At 39.5% G+C, this 17,101-nt stretch overlaps 1 protein-coding gene and 1 long non-coding RNA gene across 4 annotated transcripts in view; both read right to left on the reverse strand.

The window, feature by feature from the left end:
• The window catches only part of LOC309688687 (MAM domain-containing glycosylphosphatidylinositol anchor protein 2), a 201,327-nt gene extending 200,559 nt beyond the window's left edge, over nt 1-768 (reverse strand). For 2 of the 3 annotated variants that reach the window (XM_082504586.1, XM_082504585.1), the window contains exon 1: nt 524-768. In XM_082504586.1, coding sequence (XP_082360712.1) covers nt 524-596 — 73 coding nt within the window. In that variant the 5' untranslated portion in view covers nt 597-768. The remainder of the gene's footprint in view (nt 1-523) is intronic. The other variant, XM_082504584.1, reaches the window with a different exon arrangement.
• A 13,929-nt stretch (nt 769-14,697) lies between these two features.
• On the reverse strand, nt 14,698-16,670 carry LOC309688636. Its single transcript, XR_014271133.1, has 3 exons — nt 16,088-16,670; nt 15,289-15,360; nt 14,698-14,718 (listed from the first exon to the last, which is right to left on the reverse strand). It is a non-coding gene; the product is annotated as an uncharacterized lncRNA (long non-coding RNA).
• Between the last annotated feature and the right edge of the window lie 431 nt (nt 16,671-17,101).

Raw genomic sequence — 17,101 nt, forward strand, 5'->3', positions numbered from 1 at the left:
ACACATGAAAACCATTCATGACTGTGCGTGCCAAGTGTCGCTGCTCAACAGATTATAGCCTTAATGGATGACATTCAAAAAAAATGTATCTGGCCTAATGTAAGGTGCTTGCCACGTCCACCATTTGAATTATAACTAACAAATCATCTGCAGTCGGAAGGATTCGAGACAAAATCTAGCATGCTTCATTGTAACAATCCACTGGATGCCCCCCTCCCTCCTAAATTTAGCCTGCTCACCGACCACCGTGAGTGATGGATTGGATGAGAAAAGGGGCTGTGTATGATTGGCTACACACGCGATTTGCTGTATAACCTCGGGGCATTCGGAGCCCCCCTTATTCAAACGTGACATTCAGACCTGCTTTGTCAACCTGGGGCAAGCTGATTTTGCATTTCTTTCATTCATTCGTTTCTCCTTGTGAATTTAAAGGGGATTACAACAGGCGATTTATGAGAAACCACTTTTTCCCTTCCATTTTACAAGGTCATTATCGCATTTGGAGTAAATTGCAAAAACTCACCATACACTCCTTGACAACGGATGCCGTCCACGATGAGCGCCAACAGCCCCAAAACACAGATAGTTAGATCCATCCTTTTCACGTTAATCTCTGCATATCCAGCTCTCAAAAGCGAGAAGTCCTTTCCGGGGCGGTGTGGCTGAGGTGCATAGACACGGGCACCGCTCCGATCCACACGTAAGACTGATTTAGACCCCGACTCCCTCACCCCTCCCTCCGCCAACTGTTCGCTGTAAAGGTATGTATGGGCGCAGCAGGAGAACAGAGTCAGGTAACGGTCGGTTTAATGGGAAGTGTCACGCAATCCCAAAAAATGCGGAGCGCTCGCGGAGACACAACCACCACGGAGGACGTGGAGAAGCAGGCAGGCGCGGGGAGTGGGGCTGCAGAAAGCCTGGCCTTGGAACAAAAAAAAACAAAAACTCTCCTCCACTGCAGGTAGGTGAGCTCCACCGATTCCGTAGACTTTAGCAAAGACCCGCGGGGACACGCAGGTTCTTTCGACTACAAGCGGATTGCGGCTCGGTACCCACGAACATAGCTCTCTCCACGGCTGCTGCTTCTGCTGCTTACTGCTGCGGTGACTGCGAGCTGTCAAACGAAAGCACCTCCTCTGCTTAATAATAATAATAATAATAATAATAATAGTAATTATAATGATAATAATAATAAAAACACTGACAGATTTGTCACTTTTCACCTTCTGCGCTTTAAAGTAGTCCAGCTGCTGCTGTATACAGTGGAGGCTCTCGCGCTCACATAGTCACATCCCGACTGCACCCCGATGCCGCGCGCTCGACTCATCTCTCCCGGTGGCAAAAAAAAAAGAAAAAAAAAGAAAAGAAAGAAAGGCAAGGGGAGGGGAGGGTCCAGACCGGTCAGGAGCAGCCGGATGGTTTATCCACAGCTCCCCGGCGATGCTTTCGGTTGTCTCGGCGTCACCACACCACTTTTTGGCGATTTCAGGCGACGGTGGGAGCCGGATGTGCCCGCCGTGGTGCCAGTTGAGCAGCGGTCACGTTGCGCAATACGTGCTACGGAGACAGAGTGGCACCGCAACCGGTCTGTAGCTACGTCAAGAGGTGCGTGGCTTCCAGGCGCTCATCTGTATGGGAGGCTTCGCTCAGCGTCAGGAAAGGCATGAGAGGCGCAGCTGCTGGATGCTGAGAGAAGGAGAGAGAGGGGGAGAGAGAGGGAGATGGAAGCATTGGAATTCAAGAGATCTAGCTTTGACAGACCTTTGCAATCACCACCCAAAAACAGTCTACACCGCCGCCTGCTCATGTTTCACCATTCCTCCTTTATCAGACAGGGTGGATGAGGTGCTGTCTGTCATGTAGCACTCATCTGCTACAGCAGACTACTTTTGGCCCGAAATAGTGGGATGTCTGTGTTAGTCTGGTGTATGCAGCTCTTCCTACACTGTAAAAACTGTGACAAGAGGTTACTTAAAAAACCTATGGCAACAAAGTGACACTTAATTTACTTAAGTAGATTTTAATTTCAAGTGATTTATGTAAAATTTAGATAAAATGTTAATTAAATTTCAACAAAAAACAATAATAGATATTATTGACATTGTCTTTTAAATATGTGTTGAATTTAGGGACAAAATCTCAAATTGAAGGTTAAAATTGCCTAATTGTAACAAAAAATTAGTTCATTTGAAATGAATCTCTGAGAAAAATTACTTTGAATTTACTAACGATCTGGCAAAGGTTTAGTAAAAATGACTAAAATATCCATTACAAAAAAATTAAAACTTTTTGTTTTTAATTAAAACTCTAATTGGATTCACTAATTTTCCAATTAAACATTATAATTAATGACTGAATAGTAAGAGAAAATCAAATTAATTTAACTTCTTTTCTGAGTAAAATGAATCAATTTCGCAAAGACAACATTCAAACAGTAATTGTTTTTATTGTGGAATTTAAAACATATACAAAATTTATAATATAATATTTTTCTGATTAATTTAGATTGTATGCACTGAAATTCTTCACTAGTGCTTGCCCCAAAATAATAGGAAGAATAGGCCATAATTGAAAATACAGTTTCAGCCAACTTCTCGAGAATGTCAGTCTTTACTTTGGAGGTGGGCAGAAGATTTCCATTCTTTTTATACTCCTCGGTGGCTCTTTCCAGTTACATTTCAGTTTCATGTGCAGACTGTGGAATGGGGAACAGCTTTGGCCAGGGCTCACAACGTTCTGTGAACTTCTGCCTTTTGAGAATAATGGTGTCCTGAGAAGATGTGGTTGCAGCAGAGTCTGCATTGGATACAACTGGATTGGATGATGAGTCATAGTCAGTTGATCAGAGGGGCTGCCGAAAACTGGCAGGATGACCAGGGTGATGCCAACAACCTTCACAGTGTCTTTGTCTTTTATCTGGTCACTTCTGCGAATAGTGAAGTAGTCCTGAAATTTTGGTTTAAAATACTGAAGACTTAAGTTGTTTGAAATCCCAAAGGTATCCTTCACAACACCTTGCAGCTCCTCTACTGTTGGTGGGATCCCTGATGGAAGAACCAACTTCTCCGTTTGGTCATCGGTGATTACATGGAGCTTTATCTCGTTCAACCTAGAATAAAATGTAAATGGGCAGAGTTAAGTTAGATTAAGTAGGGTCAACTTTGTCATTTTCTGCTGCTTCAATTTCAAAACTAGTAGTTTAATTCAATACAATCATCCATCAAAACCTATTCAAAATGCATAGTCTACATACTGATCAGCTGAATTTAAGTTGAGGGATCTTCCAACAACTGAAAAGAACACAACATTAATAACAATCGCACTCTCCAAAGTAAAAATTTTACACACACAAATTGTTAAAGACAAATTTGAATTAATACTAAAATTGAGAAAATCTCAGTTTGATGATATTCTATTAGAGTGACTACAAGTGTTCTAAAGAGAGCGAGAGAAAAGACATATCATGCACGTTTACACGTGTTTCACTTTCACCATTGTCACACAGAGGTGGCCATACAGACTATTTCAAAGTACGGGAAATATTATACTGTGAATGAGCTCACTTTATTGTTTTGTGTTTTTTTTCCTGTTAAGTGTTAGTGGTAATATCAAGAGCATGCAGAGACTAAAAGCTGTTTCCTAGCAACACAATTTCAATTAAATGGTTTTAATTAGTGTAATATTTTCCCCAGTGGAGAAGTAAATGGTATACTTTTCAGATAAATGGTTAAAGACAGAGGCTCAACAGTATGATCCCTGATCAAACAGGCATAGGGATATGAAGCAAAACCCAGTGAGGCGTCTGCGCAATTTATGATATTAATTAATTAATAATAATTAATTAATTCATTGTGTTTTACATAAATATATAAAAGTAAACCTGATTTCTAAGCTGATTGTTTTCAGATATTTTGTGACCCAAGTTAAAATAGTCAGAATCTAGTTTGTTGTGACAAGTGATTCGTATGAATAAAAGAGTAAAATCTTTGTTTATAGCTCATTTAAAAAGAAATAATATGCTCCACTTGTTGAGACAGAAAAATTCTATTTGAAGCAGCAAGTCTCTCCTCAGCTGGAGCAGCAGCAGTGGGTAGTTTGGCGCCCTCTTCAGGTTTTTAAGACATCTAGACCCAAGAAGTCGTTAAGAGTTATACTCCCTTAATGACTAAGCCCAAATTCTGATTGAGCATGATCAATGCTTATAATAATATCAGGGGTTTCCCCTTGCTTTACAGATGTTTAGCCGAACTGTCAATATCTTGCTATCAGATAAGGAACTGAAAATAAACAATGTGCTCTTTGGAGCTAATACTGGATACATGCCATTCTGAAATGTAAAATTTTGGAATCTAAGTGATTAATCTCATCTAACTTCATCTATCAATTTTACTCACTAGTGCAATGCCAAAAGTAAGCTTTCAGATCTCATTTTCTTCCAGTGGCTGATTTCGATTTGTTTCATTTTGAGGGAAATTGAGGGATCAGGGGGTTTATTATATCTTCAGGACATCAAACCCTCTCTTGATTGATATATTTCAGTCTTTGTAAAATTATGTGCACATCTCATTTTGGAAGGCGTAATAAAAGTTGTCCTTTCATTCTCAGATACTTAAATTTCAACAACTCATTTAAAAGTGAGCGTCCAGTTAATTTTTCTATTTCTTAAGCACCTTGAGGCAAGTGGAGTAGTCTGATTTATTTTAGCTGTCACTTTTTGTAAAAAAAAAAAAAAAAAGGAAAAAAGGGAATTCTGGAAATGATTTGACATTGGATTTACAGTAACTCAAGTAACTGACAGAGCTGTTGAAAATATTTAAAGAGGAAAAATATCAGGGTTGTCAGGACTGCTCGGAAACAGTTATGCAGTCTGGACTTGGATATGAGTCAGCTGAATGTCCTGACAAGTATAAAAAATGAGGTATTTTGTCATATGGTAGTGTGTGTGCTTTTTCGCTTACCCTCCATCTGCTGTCTGCTAATCATTCTGTTTATTACTGTACCTTTGCATCACCCATCCAATACGGACAAGAGTGGGCAACCACTAGGGAAGCTTAGACTTTAACTCCCCATCTGTCTATTGTGGATAACTCTGCACTCTATGCCCACCACCACCCCCTTGCTGTCTTCTTCTTCCCTTGTGGAATATAATGCAACCTTTATATTCATGATGTCTTATGCTACTACAGTGCCCTGACATGGGAGTGAATGCAATTATGGAGCCCGTTGTGAGCAGAGCGTCTGCATGTGTAGCATCATAGAGGGGCTCATGAATATAACATGCACTCACTACTGTTGTATTTTTGGGTGTATGGCATTTCACTAAATTTAGTCGGTCATTTTAGTGCATGAGGTGTTGGGTATGGTATGAAAGAAGACAATCTGACATTTTGGGAAAGTCTCTCTGGGCTTGGCGTTCATTTTCAAACACAGCAAATGTCCAGATGACGTCACAGCAAAACGCATGGCCGTGGTCGTCCAGGGAGACATGCGTATCTGTGAATCTGTGAGAATAAATGCTAGAGAGGGTTATGGCTTTGGTATTCCAACAATATTCTGCTCTGGTTGGCATCACACATGAGTAAATCTCAAATGGAACAACATGTATTTTTCCATCTCGCTGCCCCTTAAAAAGTCATATCAGCCAGCTACTTGTGGAAACAGTTTCACTAACTACTGTAAGTCAGTTCTCACCTTTTTTTTCTATCCGGTTCTATCCGGATGCTGTTACTTCATTTAAATTGATACATTACTGCTGGAATTCGCCTTCTGAAGTGAATCATTGTCAGCCTATATCTGGTGGGCAAGAAGGATGGCATTTGACACAAACTGCAGGAAATAAAATAGGCCTGAGCATATAGATTCAAAATAGATTTAATGGCTGAATTAGCTGTAATTACTTTTTCCGTGAACTACCTGAGGAGTCATCCAAGTCACAAGCACCAAGGGAGTATGGGATATACTTTACATTTTTGGCCGGTAGTCAGAAATTACCAATGCCTGACTCACGGCCAAGCCTGCATGCATAGTAACTCACTGTGTGCCCGCTGATGAAGTTTTTACTTTGAAAATAGGTCTCCACACAGCTGGCAGAGCAAATTCTTCTAACTGTAATGACTGCAAATCATTTGGCTTTACTGTCATTCGTGCACTTACAGTATGGCAGTGCCCTGCATGTGGTTTATCCAAATGCAGCTGGAGGGGGAAAAATGATAGAAATCATTCAGTATGAACTCTATTGACTTCAACACTGCATTTTTCAAAGTATGAAAAAGCCATGTGCAGTTTTCATTAATCAAAAAAAGTCTTTGGTTAGTTGATGTGGAGTTGTGTTGATAAAAAACAGTTCTTGCCAAAGTGACTCCCTGGGGTTCAGGCAAAATCCCCTCAGACTGATCATTAATTGTTTAGCTATTGTGCTTTAACCATGTTAAAGAAACAAACGAAGACAAAAGGGGGGATAAAACAAATAAAAAATGACCACATTAAAAACACAGTCATGCTGCAGCGAATTAAGTGTCAACTCATGGTTGCCGGTTGTCATAGAAACTCAACAGGCTTTCTGGCTTGGAAGTTTTTAAGGAGCTTAGCTGGCGCAAAAATAGTGATGGTCAGAGCGAGTGATGGAAAGATTTAAAACAGCACAAAGACAGAGCCAGCCTGTGACTGTGACACAGCCTGAATTAGAGTTTACTAAAATGGCTAAACGGCACTTGGCTAATAGCTTAATGGACGTATTTTGGCTGCTTGTGGAAGAAAGCTATCCGCCATCATCTGTGGCACTGTCCATTCTTAACATATTGGATGAGAGGTGAGAGAGCCAAAGTGAGTATTGTGCACATGAAAAGGAAAAATCACAGAGACCACCTGTCACTGAGATGGAGTGTGAAAAAAAACACAACATTCATAATATTTGTGTACACCTCGTACACCCTAAGTATAACCTACTAGCACTGAAGAAAATAAGATTATTCCAAAATGGTTAAAGTCTTTCAGCATATAATCTTTTATAAGCCATATATTGTAGTTATCTATTGTAGTTTTGTTGGCTACCATTGTGTTGGGCTCTCTTAAAAATGTTTGGGAACTGATGCTCTAGAAATGCAGCAAAGAAGTTTTGTTACATTAATGGGATCCGTGCCACGTCTGTTCTTAGTGCATTTCTGTTGTAATTAAAGGCGCTGCCCCCATTTATATTCGCTGCAACGAAAACTCCCTTTCTGAGTGCAGTCTTTTAACATGAGCTAGCATAGGCTCTTGTGCTGAGAGGCAGACTGTAAAAATAAAAGGCAGTTCTGACAGGCATAACGCGTGTTTCTATTCTACAAATGTTCCCTCAGACACCCACGTTTTCCCTGGGTAGTGGCACTCGGTATTCACGGCAGCGGGAAGCCTGTCGGTGGTATTTACACACATAACTGGGGTGAAAAGAAATAGATTTCACAATCAGGTGCAGCAGTTCATAGCAGTTAGTATCAAGATGCCATCAGAATCCGGAAACCGCAGCCCTTTGTGATGGTCTCTGGTGAGATATCAGGTAGGTCCCAATAGAGGATGAATAATCAGTTAATTCATTGAAGTGATGCAAATTTACCTGCATATTTGAAGCCGTATGAAACTTGCCAACACTGCATGAAATGTGTAGTGCTCATAGCTGTAGCCCAAACATGTTTATATGTCACAAATATTTTCAATTGCTTTTCTTAATAAAAGGGGTGGGGGTGTGTGTGGGAGGTTTAATGAGTGCCTTCAATTTTACAAAAGGACAAGAATCTCCACAGATCGATTCATTCATCTGTCTGTCTTGTGATCAAGGAAAGCTTTTATGTCGCCTCTAATTCAGCTATACTGCAGCTATCCATTTTAACACCAGAGAACTTCCTATTGGGCTATTGATCAGCTGCACTCCAAGGGATTCGTTCCAACTCATCAGATTGATTATGTCATGGCTGTTTTGGTGAGACAGCACAGAGTTAACATGGCATGCTAATTAAGCTGTATGAACCTACTTTATTACTCGAATGGGCTGATACTTGATATCAGACAAAGACAACTGAGGTCTGTTGACTTTAAAAGGTTGTGTATGAATATATTCAATAAAAAAGTCAACAATGTTGTAAATAAAGTATGAAAAATACATAGTCTTCGATGGTTTTATGAATATTTAACAGTAATTAACCCCTCAAACACTGTTACAGTTAAGCATTTATAAGAAGAGACTATAAATGCTGAATAGTTTCTAAAACATGATGTTGTTGTACGTCAGCATGATGTATTTGTTAACATTTATAACTCCAAGAAGCCTGTGTAACTGCTGAATAATCAGTCATCCTAACAGAGTTTCAGATGACTAATTTAGTATATGACTTTTACTGTTCATTTATATACACCAGCAATATTTGCCATTAAGATAAAACGTGACACTATATCAGGGGTGCACAATTAATTCTCCCAGTCCCAGTTTCTCATGTGGACCCTTGGGAAAAGTTAATTGCCCACTCCTGTTATAGCACATTCTAATGTTACTATTTTGGTGTTGTCATAAATAGTATTGCTTCAGGTATGTCACTGCATCTGACCAATCGTGTTGAAGGAGGAAGGTATAGGTTTTTTGACTGAAAAAGAAATTAATACAAAAGACAGAGCAATAAAATACTGGGCATTGTAGAACTGATTTATGCTTCTGTGGGAAATCTACACCGTAACCTACAGTAACTAAGCAACACTGTGAAAAGGTCAGTTGGAACCACTTTCTTAAACCTAATCATAATTTTGTTTTGTGTCTGAACATAACTGACCTGTGACTGAAAACATGAAAACATTGTTAATAACACTAACAAATAAATCAATAAAAATAGTCGATCACTAAGTAAGGAAGAAATAAATAAACAAGCCACTGACATTTGGTCTCACGTGAGATGTGAACCCTTTTAGGTAAATCTCCGGTGTCTGACCCATTCGTTCAGCGAGGCCAACTCTGTTTGAGGACTGTGCCACAGATTTGACAGATAGGGATGAATACCATAAGTAATTTGTGAAATAATGGTAACCACAGGATGGAGATTTGTTGCTGACAAAAAAGTATAAAGTAGGCAAAGTTAGAGGCACCGGAATTAAAGAGTAAAAGATGAGCAAAACCTTAGAGTAACATTGACATAAAGGATTAAAACTGAGCATGTCAGAGAGATAGCTTACTTTGGAAAGTTCGGGGACAAAGAAAACAAGTCTAAATTAATTATGTGGAAATGGAGGGGTTCGTGGATGTGGAGAGAGAGGACATGCAGGTTATTGGCTGTGACAGAAACACCAACAGGACAGCTTAATTGCAATGTTTGTCCAGGAGTAGCATTCATTATGATGTTATAGGAGTAGCACCAACTTCAACATCAAATGACACACCAATCACTGATAACTAACGTGCATGATGACAGAATTATTTCTGTGGTTAGGCAAAACAACCATGTTAAAAACAGTCATGAAGCGGTAGGTATGTTGCTGTCAACATGCAGTCCACGATCAAGAGAGGCTTTTGATGAATGGAAATGTAGAGGGTTTTTTAAAAAGGTGCAAACCACTGGTTGCACTAAAGAACAGGACGGCTGGGTTAGACTTAACCAGAAAAATGTCTTTGGACATTTGAAACCAAAATGAACTTTTAAAAGAATGATGGGAAAAGAAAAGTATGGAAAAGAAGAGAAACAATTTATAGATCTAAAGCACAATATTGTCTGTCAAATATGCTGGAGGCTGTGTTATGGCAGTGGGATGTCTAGCTGCCAGTAGAACCTGTCACTAGACTCTACTGATCATGTGACTGCTGATAGAAATACCAGGATGAACTGTGAAGTGAATGCTATACTCTCTGGTCAGATTCGTGCATATAATGATCCAAAATTGATCAGTCAGAACTTCACAGTGAAAATAGATAATGACCCAAAGCATCCGGCAAAAGCAAAGAGAGATGTCCCATTTCTCAGGGCAAAGAAATGGGATTTTCTTCAATGGCCAAATGAGTCACCCAATTTTAACCTAACAGAGCAAGTGTTTGAGTTACTAAAGACAAAATTAATGCAGAGGGACCCACAAACAGGCAGCAAATGATGGTGGCCGCTGTAAAGACATAACAGTGCATCTGCGGAAACATAGCATTTGGTGATATGGGTTCTAGACTTCAGATATTGGAAAAGTGGGTTAAAATTAAAATGATTTGTAAATGATTTAAATAGTTATTGTTATGACTGCTGTCGCAATGTTGCCTCATATGCAAATCCCAGTGTGCAGGTCCCTCTCGGTGATTGGTGGATCTAGAGGACGGACTATACGGACTGGCTAGCCAGCTGGAGACGACTTGGCTGGGGGCGACCGTGGCTCAGGGGGTTGGGAATCGCATCTGTAACCGGAAGGTCGCCGGTTCGATCCCTGGGCTCTCTGTCCTGGTCGTTGTGTCCTTGGGCAAGACACTTTACCCTACCGCCTACTGGTGTTGGCCAGAGGGGCCGATGGCACGATATGGCAGCCTCGCTTCTGTCAGTCTGCCCCAGAGCAGCTGTGGCTACAACTGTAGCTGCCTCCACCAGTGTATGAATGTGAGAGTGAATGAATAGTGGTATTGTAAAGCGCTTTGGGTGCCTTGAAAAGCGCTATATAAAATCCAATCCATTATTATTATATGATGACAACGCCATGGACAGCCAGTCATTCATCCTCAGCTTATCCCAACGAGCAGACCTTTAGCAACATGCCCAATGTGTCTGGCTTATACAGGAGTATGTAGGGGTGGGCTGCCCTTTTGTTTGATTATAGTTTTCTCCTGTTTTTTGTAGTTAAGGAGGGAAGTTGCTATCATTTGGTTTAACTCTTTTGAGTAGGTAAGTTTGTTAAATCCTTGAGATAGGCTCCTTTTGTTTATTGTTTTGGCGTTAGGTCCACCCCGAAGTTATAATCTACTCCTTGTTTTGTGTCAAATAACCTTGTAAATAAATCATTATCAAACTTTACCAGTTGAGTGATGTGGCTGCTTGGGTTCTGACGTGGATGGATCACCCTTATGTTGTTGTCTGGCCACCCCTAGACGGGCCATAACGGTTACATATTTATAATTTTATTGTTATACACATAAATGGTGATAATCTAAAAAGATTTGCTTATCCGCTGCATTTTCTACTAAAAGAGTAGCCTTTATTTAGGAAATCAAAAACAATCTATATATTGGAAATGACATGAGTTTTTTCAAATATTGTTGAGCCCCTGAAAAGGGGGGCTATGTATAAAAAAGGCTATAATTCCTGAATAGGTAATATCCAGGAGTATTGTAAAATCCTTTGAAACAAAGTTGAAAGCATGAACTTCAATCGCATCTTCATTTTTTGATTTAAAATGTACTGTGTTGGCATACATAATTTTTAGTTACACTACTAAAACTCATGCCTCTGACCAATAATCTATGTACCTAACTGTACACATATTGCATTTACAGAGGCAACACAACCTGGCATCCAGGCCTGCGCCTACACTTTAGGCATTACAGTAGAGTTCTGTGTGGAAAGTACACATTTTGGTCCACAACCTGGCGAATGTTGAAGAAATGATATGTATGCTGGTGTTGCTTTTCACCCGACGTGATGCCTCAGGTTAAAATGTAATCAGGTAAGGTTGATTTCTATGAATCTGTCCTAAACGCCTTTTGATCACACATCATTACCAAATATCTTTACTAATAATAATGTACCATATGCATTCGAAATAAGCAGAAGACCTTGACACAGAGAGCAACTTTCACTTTACACTGAGAAACTTTTTTGATGTTCTCATGGCGGTGGTAACCCACTTTCATTTCCAGGGCTGTGCTAATCACAAATACCATGACCTAAGCAAGTACAACCAAGTCACAAATATAAACCTCCTCAACTGCATCGCAAATGTGATCCCCAGTTTAGTATGCAGTGCTACTTGTCGCAGTGTCTGAGAATGTAATTATCTCTCTGTAAAGAAGGTAAAGTGAAGCCCATGTTAGCCTGGGTGTCCTTGGCTACACTGAGCCAGAAACATAAATCTTCAGAACAGATCTCATTCTGGGTACATTCATTACACTCGACCAACAGTAAATTACATTATTATCTCCATTACAGGTAGCAACAGAGAGGAAGTACTCATTCAAAAGTAAACTTCTGCATTTGGTTGGAATTTCAGCAGACCTCAGATCAGCACTAAATTGCAAAGCAGTCGAGTCTTACCACTCGAAAAGAGCCTTTGTAATCACTGTTTGTAGCTGTGCGAGTGTACAAACAGACACAGATAATTGGGTGTTTCATGAGAAAGACACCATTACAGTGTAATTATTTTCTTTATCTACGGCAGATCCTGTGCCTGATTCTGTGTGAGAGAGAGATTCTCATTGTGAATCTGAGCTCTTTCTGAAACCATAGTAGAGCCACAGGCGATAGCAGAAAGCAATGAAATATGGGTAAATATGGGTAAAGCAGGGTGTGTGAATGAAATACAAATGACCCTCCATTCAGCAGGACAGAGTTTGCCATAGATATACACCCAAATGAAAAAGAGCCACAATCACTTTAGGCTGAGTTTTGAGCAAACAAATTAATTATTTATGAACAATGAATATTGCATATTGCTCTCAAAATTGTTGTTGCCTCTCCTTCATAAGGCAGCAGATTTGATTTACACGGCTGGATTTTCACTTCCATGGAAGCTGAATTCTAATTACTTTTCTACATTGAGACATGGAGCACAAAAGCCAACAAGCACGCAGTTGATATTTGTTCACAGCACGATAATAATGTAAAACTGATTTAAAAAAACAACAAAAAAAACCCAACATATCTACGTCAAATATTTGCAATTCCTTTTCTTGGCCAGTAGCATACTCATGGAGCCTTCATAGGACACCAAATAACTTTTTTTTTTATGTTCCTATCATCCGTGGACAATAAACAGCATTTCTCTGGCTGCGTCACATCATGGTGTGTCCCTATTTTCACCCAACATTGCCTTCTGATGTGCCCACTTTAAAAAGTAATCGAGTGGTCAAACAAAGCTTGAAACAGCCGCTGTGTAACCGTTGGCTTTTTCTGTTTTGCAGTATGGTTCAGATGTAGGGTAATAATAACTCTGCCATCTGCTCACTCGGTTGTCCTTTAAATGTCTTCTTTTGCTATTGGTTTACAATGAAATCATGAATTTTGTTTTAAACCTGGTGTTTCCACCTGCCCTGAATTTGCTCTAACTCCAGGGAACGCACCTCATAACATCACATCAAAATATTGAACGCAGAAGCTTTTTTCACAGAATTAGTTAGATGTGTTCAGCATCTGGCTTTTTGAAAATTCAGATTGCAGTATTTTATATAGCATCAAAATTCATATAAATTGCCCTTTTGTTGTTTTGTTGCTACCTATTCAGGGTCAGGAAGGCAAGCCGACTAGTGTGCTTTTATCAAAATGTAGCATCCACCTTGAGCAGATGATAAAACATATTTACAACAAAAGGCTATTTATTCTTCACAATTTCACCTAACCTCAGTATTTCTGGACTATGGGAGGAAAATTGTGCGACTCAGTCTGCACACACAAATACTTAGAGAATAGGTGTACTCCAACACTAGGGCTTCATAGCCAACCAGTTCAATATGATGACTGTATAGTGTAAACATGTGGTAAGACTTAAAAAGAATGGATGCAGACATTTGCAACTGGAAAAAAGGGGGAAACTAGATCTCTTTAATACAGCAGAGATATAAACGATCACTGAGCTCCATGTGTAGGCCGATAGATAATATCCTCTGATTAACTTTCTTTTGTTGTTTTTTGTATTTTAATCTGTTTAACTTTTCCGTATAAATGTAATCTGTTAAATACAAACCTATGTCATTTTTATGGGAAAAGAATTGGAAAACCAAAAAAAGAGATTTGAAAAAAAAAGAGTGGATGCCAAATAGTCAGTTAAAGTGATATGTTCAGATACATCTTACATTTGCAGTATAACCAATAAAAGTAAAATCCAAGCTAAACATAAAGTTACTGCATATTTGAATAAGTGTAAATTAAAGTATCCAAACATTCATGCAAGGATACATGGGAATACAGTATATAACGCAAAAACTGTCACGGTTCTGGGTCTTTGTGACCCAGCATTATGAGTTCTTGTGTTTTGGTATTATTTTATATTATGGTTTTTGTTCTGAGTCCTTGGTTGTGCTCTTTTGATTATTGTGACTTCTAGCTAGGTTTAGTTCTGCCCTGGTGTTTATTCTCTTTTCCCCCGTCAGTCATGTCTCATGTCACTCTGGTCCCTGTACTCTGTGTTCCCTCCATTCTCTGTCGGTGTTGTGTCTCTGAGTTCGTCAGTGTATGTTTCCTGTTTTACTTTGAAGGTCTTATCTCATGTTAGTGTGTTCTGTTTTACTTCCTTGTCTTGTCTTGCCTAATAGGTTCCAGCTGTGTGTCCACCTGTTCCTCATTTCCTCAAGTTCCTGTCAGTGTATTTTAGTCCCTGTCAGTCCGTACTTGTTGTCGCGTCGTTAACGTCGGTTTGTCCCCATCCTGTGTTTCCCCGTGAGAGTACAGTTAGCATTTCCCAGTTTAGTTTGTATCACCTGTTTGCCTGCAATAAAGCAGAGGATTTGAGTTCACGTTTTGCCTCCGAGTCCTGCGTTTGGGTCTTCTTCTCCCGCCTGGACACAGCTAGACTTGTAGTCAAGACCGCCTAATCCAAGACCAAGACAAGACCAAGACCAGAGGGTATCGAGACCAAGACAAGACCAAGACCAAGTTGAGACGAGACCAAGACCGAGACCGAGTCGAGACCAAGACCAAGACCGAGACAAAAAAAGTCTTTAAACTGCAGCCAGATGCTATTCTATATACATATGCAGGACACCTTAAACTAGTTTTTTAATTAAGCAGCAAGGCAGAACAAAGTCGGGCTTGTATCAAGACACAGGGACTAAACCCCAATTCAACCAGACCCAGAACTGATCCGGAATTAAAACAGGACTACAACAGTAACCAAGACAGAACCAGAATCAGAACTAGATGATAGTAGCACTAAAAATCATCATAGACCTGCACTACACTTATTTTTTAATTCTACCAAAGTACAATATTTAGATTGAGAAAAGTTTATATAATTATTTAGCCTTGTTGTGCAAACAAGCCTGCAGAACTTAATAAATATAGAATTTGAAAAGGAACAAATGGTATCTAAAAAGAAACACTAGGTACATGTTCTGATGAGTTTTGGCAAACAACCATTTGACTAACATGTGTGTCTCACCTGCTCTTGTTCCATCTCTGTTCTGTCCTCATTCTCTCTCTCCCTCTCTGCTCCTCTCTCTCCCTCTTTGTGCTGACAATCAAGCCAAACACCAACATCATCAAATACAGTGGAAACCAGATATTTACACACTCTTCAGATAAAAACACAAACACTTTTTAATTGTAACATCAAATCAGACTAAATGTTTATTTTTTTAGATTGATAAATATAAAAAACATATTTGTTAACTTTGAGAGTAAAGAGAGAAACTATCTGTATTTCTTAATTGCAAATGGCACCAAATTGTATTCAAAATTGAGCCACACTTATGGAGCTCCACAGTTCTGTTCCTGGTGTTTGGTTGACATCTCTTGATGTTCCCATGTCACAGAAACAGGCTCTGTGTTTTGCCTTATATGCATCCACAGCTGTGCCACCAGTTTACTCACATGGACTCTACTAACCTATCAGAAGCTTCTTCAGCTCAGAATCGAATCGTCTGGAGTTTCTTATTAATTAACAATAAACTTAGTGTACATGTACTCCTACATTTGATGAAAGTGATTAAAATAGACAGCTCCCTCTTTTTATTCTGACATTCAACTAATTCAAAAGATATTTCAACATTTATTTATCTAAAACAAAAGTTTACTCTAAATTGATGTTTAGCAGTAAAAAAAATTGTATGTTTTCTCCCTAAAGTGTATGTAAATATCTGGTTTCAACTGTGAATATACTGCTGTGTATTGAAATTCCTCTTGTTTTGCATAGATATACTAAACAACATCCAAAGCATAATATATAAAATAACATCTACCTGAGTTTTTTCTTTGAAAGAAGCTCCTTATGTCCATTGTTGTGTTCATCAGTACACAATTGAAACCGATTTAGAGAGTTTGTTTAGCCGTGGAGGGTAACAACTGAAAATATGAAATGTAAGCTAAGACTCTCTAAAAAATCAGCATTGCTGTTCGGCTTTTTATTTATCCATTTGTTGATTCACTCGAAGAGCAAGTAACGCAACCAAGTGATCAGTTTGATATCAATCTTTTGTGATACACCGTCATATTTACATTATTAGTTCAGTACGAATGATTTGCTTTGGTACCTGGTCAAACTTAAGCTCTCCTCTGTCTGCAGCAAACTCGCAGGCAGCAGCTTCTCCCCCCTCGCTCACATGGGTGCTGTGCTCAGTCGCCTAGTGCCTGAGCTCGGATCATACCAAAATTAGGGGGAATTTACGACGGTGCGCTCTGTGCTTCGTGTGTTGTTTTTGTTTTATACAGTTGTCAGTCAGGCATCTAACTAAAAAATTACACTCCAAAAGACCCCATGCTTCTGAAAAAATGACCCGGGCTTAAGCCCAGTAAGCCACCCCCCCCGCTCCGCTGATGGTTGACTCCAAATCTCCCGAACACTATGTCGATTTGAGAACGCAGGACCGAAACAGCGAGACCAAGACCGAGACCAAGACAAAAGTCCGTCGAGACCAAGACGAGACCAAGACCACGTAAAAGTGGTCTCAAGACCGGTCTCGAGACATCCAACTCTAGACACAGCAATCCATGACAAAAGTTTTTAACTATTCTAACAAGCTTGAAAGTCAATATTTGGTATGATCACCTTTATTCTTTAAGAAGAGTTTTAGTTATTTCTTTAATTAGTCTTCAGGAATAATTCTCCAGGCTTCTTCTCTGGATGTTGGCTGCCTTTTGTTCTGTTCTGATCCTTCACTACTTCAAATATGTTGATGGTGGTGATGGTACTCTTTTGTGTTCATAATTCCATCAATTTTACAAGAACCCCACTGGCTAAATGCAGCACCAAACCA

This window comes from Aulonocara stuartgranti, assembly GCF_965226115.1.
Source record: "Aulonocara stuartgranti genome assembly, chromosome: 15".
Lineage (NCBI taxonomy): Eukaryota > Metazoa > Chordata > Actinopteri > Cichliformes > Cichlidae > Aulonocara > Aulonocara stuartgranti.